Source organism: Oryzias latipes, chromosome 18, assembly GCF_002234675.1.
Source record: "Oryzias latipes chromosome 18, ASM223467v1".
NCBI classification, from domain to species: Eukaryota; Metazoa; Chordata; class Actinopteri; order Beloniformes; family Adrianichthyidae; genus Oryzias; species Oryzias latipes.
Window position 1 is genome coordinate 2102273 of NC_019876.2, and position 5800 is coordinate 2108072.

The 5800-nt window shown below is 36.7% G+C and overlaps 1 protein-coding gene across 1 annotated transcript; it reads left to right on the forward strand.

Annotated features, from left to right (window-relative positions):
- The first annotated feature begins 844 nt into the window (after positions 1-844).
- Positions 845-5405, forward strand: LOC110017031 (myelin-oligodendrocyte glycoprotein). Its single transcript, XM_023965995.1, has 6 exons — positions 845-960; positions 2897-3235; positions 3332-3367; positions 3949-4066; positions 4146-4167; positions 4550-5405. The coding sequence occupies exons 1-6, from the start codon at positions 906-908 to the stop codon at positions 4589-4591; spliced, it is 612 nt and encodes a 203-aa protein (XP_023821763.1). The 5' UTR covers positions 845-905; the 3' UTR covers positions 4592-5405.
- Positions 5406-5800: the final 395 nt, after the last annotated feature.

The following is a 5800-nucleotide window of genomic DNA, read 5'->3' on the forward strand; positions in this document are numbered from 1 at the left end:
TTTCAACAAACAGATCTTAAGGTTTTGTTTTGTGATTTGATAACATAAGAAGGTTCTGTTTTGGTTGTTCAATTATTTTCCTTTTTAATCCACGGATTTCTCTGTGAACTTTAAAGTTTGTGTTTCTCACCTTTTATTAACAACTAAAAACCACTGAAGGCTGAAATATTCCTGGTTATTTGAATCTCTGTCTGAGAACGAAGCTAAATTTTTCTGTTAAAATACGTTTAGAATTCTGTTTGTGCATTTGCTTGACAAATATACATGAAGTATATCACAAACTTAAAAAAATAATCCTCATCTTGATCTCAAGGGTTTTCTGCTTTCTGATTCGTCTATGCTTGAGTCTCTGCTGCCCCCTGCTGTTTAGTGAGGATAACTACGGTACTTCTATTTCATGTGATTATTAGATGCCAAGATTACCATGCGAATCTTCCGCAGTGAAGTGGCTGATTCGCTGTAGCAACCCCTGATGGGACAAGCCGAAAGTGAGAGAAGATTAGATTCTAGGAATCGACACATCGTCATGTTAAAAGCAAATGTGATGACGATAAAGGAGGAGACAAATTTCCTGTTGGGGAGTCCTGAAGGGAACAGCTGAAGGAAATAAAAAAAAAACATGTTTTTTTTTTTCATCACGAAATGGCTGACAAAGGAGAAAATGGCTGGTCGCCTCCTCTCCTTCCACTCTGGCGTGCGGTTTAGAGGGTAAAATAGGGAGCCAGCTCTTTGGAAGAGGCGTACTTTTCCAAAATGTTAGGCTGTCGTAGTCGTTTACGACATTTGGTACCGCCCATTTGACGCCATCTTTTTCTGACTTCCTCCTTTGTTCTCTGCATGGAATGGGCCACGCTGCAATCCGCTGCTGCTAAAGTAAAACTCGATCTGTTCGGTACTCGTAAAACATGCCGTTCGTTCTAAACCTGTGGATCGTTTATGCCTTTTTGATCAAACCAGCAGGTATTTTTCTGAATCAACCCTTTCTTTAAAACTTCACTAGCTGTTCATCCATCATGTCCGTTGTTGAGCTTCTCCAGTTGGGTTTAGTGTTTCATCAGTATTTGTTTATGTATTTTTAGGTTATAATACAATTTTTTACTTTTTGTATTCAGTCTTGATGAGAAAGAGGCTATAAAAAGGATTTGAACAGGTCGTCAATCTGTTGCAGGGCATCTGTTTTTCAGTAAATAAAAATATAATAAACAGAAATTAAATGAAAAAAACTCCTTCATCCATTTTCTTTGTCCTCATTTGGAAGAAAAAAATGATAATTATGGGAAAATAAAAAATCTTGTTTAAAAATATGTTTTCATTTTAGTTTGAGATTCTTTTTAGACAAATCAAAGCAGCAATAAGCCGTAACAGAACACAGCCTCCCTATTATAAAAACACATTTGCTTTTATTATCTAAAAAGAAAAGAAAAATGAGATTTTTCCTGCAAAAATGTAAACATGATGGAAAACAATGTCAGGTTCTAAGGTTCTAGTTTAAGGAACGTGGATGGAACCTCATCTGAATCAGACTTTTTAAACGAACATTCAATTTGGTTGTTTCAGCAGGTCTAAATATATATTTTGTGTATTTTATTGAGTGTTTTATGGATGTTATGCAGTTTTCACTAATGATTGTTTGTCTCTGCTCTGAGTTCCACCGGCAAAAGCAGTTGTAATCTAAGTATCTTTGGTCTGATTTGATTTGGTTTGACTTAAAATGACCATTCCTGTGGACATTTTGGAGAGAGATCACATGATAAAGTTCTGTTCTTGTAGAACTGGGACCATCATGTCTTTTTTTCTGAACACCAACATCTCATTTTTTTTTAATTTATCTTCTAAAAGTGCTCATTTCCCTTTTGGGTCACGTCACACTGGAGCAACAGAACCAGGTCAGGCCAAATCCAGCCAATAAAAATATAGATGTGTGAATTCAGTGAATATCTGCCTAGCAACATTCAAAATAGGAACACTTTCGTTTGTTATTCATTTAGTGTTAGATTGGTAGTCATTTACACGTTTTTTATTTTTTTTAATTAATTTACTTTTTAAACAAACTTCCACATTTTTCCACACAATAAAACATCAAAAATGTTTTTATAAGCATTGCATTTAATGTCAAAGTTGACCAAAAAACTGGGAAATCCTAAAATAAAAAGATTTTCTTAGAGCAAAGCAGTTTAGTAAACCACATTTAAAAGCAAAATAATACATTTAAAACATGTAGAGAAAAAATAAATATAACAAAATCAGCTTCATATTAAAATGCAAAAGACTAAATGTTAGGGGTGATGTTAGGCTCTATATATATTTCAGACATTAATTATCAAATACAGATATTCCTTCAAATCTAAATATAACAAAAAAAGGAAGATAAACAAAAACAGTTTGATGCATTTAAATTACAGTTCATTGAAATGACGACTAAAACCCGCCCAACATTGTTTTTTCAGTTTTTTGTTTTGTTTTTTGCCCCTAACAGCTGTAATTTAAATGATTTTGTCTTCTTGCGTAATTCTGTGTGACGGCCTCCCCGTCGCCCGCCGGCCTCTTTGCTCTGCGGCTGCACGAACATTTGCGTTTCTGCGCCTTCGATCTAATTTTTTCCATTTTGTTTAAAAATATCGGCATTTTATTTTTCTTTGGAGATTCCAACTGGTTTGTTCGCTCTAGTGCGCAGGCGTGCATGCCAGTCTGTTGTAAATCGTTTAAATCAGGTTCTAAAGTGGGGTTTTGGATCAACATCAGACTCACAAACGAAAACTGATCAAACAAAAAAAACAAAAATAAAAAACATCTCAGTGAGCGCCGGCGGCGTGAGCGCAGGCGCGGGACATCTGTGGTTGTTTTCCTCAAACATTATAAAATGTTCCACTAAACTCAAACTGTTTTTTATCTATAGGTTCTTCTAAACTGGTCTGCTCTCCATCGACGGTCCAAGCACATCTGGGTCAGGATGCGGTTCTGTCATGTCAAGTAGAACCTCCATTTGACTTGACGGCTGAGACCTTGGAATGGAAACATGGAACAGAGGATGTTCACGTGTTTCGGAGTTTGGGGGATGACCCAGACAATCAAGACCCAAGATTCAAAGGCAGAACCATCCTCAACCGCCAGAACCTGAAGGATGGAAACGTTTCCCTCACACTGACCAACTTCACCAAGAAGGATGAAGGAAACTACTCCCTCTGTCTTCGTACGCAGACGCCGTTCATGTGTTCTAACGTCACCCTGACAAAGAGTAAGTTGCTGGTTTAGACCAGAATAAACTAAACTAAAAACATTTTTTTTCAAACCTGTAACCAGCTAAATATGATCTAACACGACTTCTCATCAGTTCCACAGATGGACAATGAGACACACAACCATCCAGGTGAGGAAAACAGCTTTTAGTGACACTTCCTGTTTCTCCTTTGACACTGAGGCTTGTAGAATCTGAGATTGTGCAGTTTTAAGGGATTAGTGTTTGTGCTGACGACCTTTTGACCTTCAGTTCTGCAGAAACTCTGAAGGAGGATTGACTAAAGTAGAAGCTGCTGTGATTCTAGATTCTAACGTGTGAAAATGTTCTGATTCCTCAAACATCTGAATCCTCCAGAGCAGCAGGCTGACCCGTTTTTATTGAGACTTTGACATTCAATCCTAAAGGAAGCATTTCAATAGTTAGTGGATTACATTTACTTTGGGGGGAAATTGTTGAATTTTTAACAAATATTTCTAAATGTTTTTAGTTTGATACTTTCTGATCAACGTTTTTTTCCCACAGTTTTATTTATCAATACAACAATTTATTAGAAATATACTTTTTAGTTACAACACATGTTTTTGTCAGTGTTGTGTGTGATAAACTTTAATGATTATACATTAAAATACAATATATTACTTTTCTTTGTAATTCATAGATTTCTTACTTTCTATTCTTCTCTTTTCTTTTTCATCATCTCTGTCCTGTAGGATCTGCTGTGAGCTTTGGTGTCATCCCTGCCATAGCTGTTGGTGTTCTTGGAGGTGTTCTTGGTGTTCTAGGTGTTGCTGTTGTTGTGAGGATCCTGGCTTTTAGATACTTGAGGAGGTCAGTCATGAATAAAATACCTGTTTATGTTTTTTTATGAACAGAACTGTTAACTTCTAATCTCTTTGTTCTGACATAGATTCTGCTTCAATCACTCTGAGGTGAGAACCATGTTTCCATCATTCATCCATTTGTTCAGACAAAATTCAAACCTAATTTTCTTTCAGATTTTATCCTTATTTTTAATCAAGGGATTTTTATTTTCAGATTTAATTTATCTTCTAAACTAAACTGTACTGAGATCAAGGTTCTGTAGAAAGAGACTGACTGATAACTTTGGTTCTGCTTTACTGTCAGAGTTTATCACTTTAGTTTGTTCATTAGTTTAAAGCTAAACAAAAATATCTAGAATAAGCTCAAAAAAGCAGTTCATCAGAATGTCTTGATGCTGTTTTTGTAAAGGCTGCTGTAACAGAATGACAGCATGGAGATGGAATGATGACCATGAGTTTTTGTCCTAAAGTGAATGCTCCCTCTCTGCAGGAGGAGGAGGAGGAACCAGCTGTGATTGGAACCAAACTGTGAGGAAAGGATGCTAACCACTACACCAGAGAGCAGCCCAGCTCCTACAGAGCAAAAACCATCTTTGGTGGATCGATGTCTCTAACTCCTTCCAAACTTGTGTCCTAAATAACCACCAAAGTTGAATTTAGCTCCTGGATGAAGCCGTTAAAGTTTTGACATTGTAACGTTGTGAAAAAGAGTTCAGCAGAGGGAAAAAGAAAAAAAAATCTCACTTTATCAATAATGACCATCAACCTCATGAAGTCCGGTTGGACGACTTCTGTCTCAAATTATGCATAAATGAAAGAGGAGCTGCACAACCTGGGGGTCCCAATCACCAAAAGGAGGGAAGGTACAACACTAATAGACCGAATCCTTGCTTCAGTCCCCCGGGGCAAACTGATGACCTCATCATTAATGGATACCTGAAGCACGTGTTTGCCTCATATGCAAACATTAGAAAAACAACGATTCATTTCCCCCACAATTCGGTTCTATGGTGTCGGCTATGGTTCAGTCTGAAACCCAGAACTCAGACACGACTCGGGTCACTGACGAATTCAGCGATCTCAAGGTGGACAGGCTTTGCTGCTGTGATCCCACCTGGATTTCAGTTGAACTTTCACCTGCTGACTATGAGCAGAAATCAACCCAGTTATCCAACGATCAAACCCCTTTTTCTATGAAATGTCTAAGTAATTTATTTAAATGTACTAAGAAATCAATGCTACTTCCATCCACTAGCTTAGGCTTCCTGTAAGAGACCTTTAATCCTTGTGCTATCCTATGGGATCAAGATGACCATTGACGTGAATAAAGTTTCATTCATTCATGATCCTGTTAATAGAATAACATTATTTATGAATAAAACAATGACCAAATAACACTATGATTTTTCAAAGACAAAAATTCACAAAAAAATAGACAAAAATAGATTAAATAATAATAAATAGTCGATCCTCTCCCGTCATCAAATCAAATCAAACTTTATTTATAAAGCACTTTTCATATAAAAATATAACACAAAGTGCTTTACATTAAAACAACAAACTATAAAAACAAGCAAGCATTAATAAATAAATAAATAAACAATAGGGCCCCCCTCCCCGTACCTAGCCCCCCACGCCTTTCACACCTCCCACTCTCTAACTGATGGAAAATGACAAAGAAAAATAGGCTGTAAAACATATGCTGAGCACAAAAACATGATGCGGGAAACGCTAGTAATTG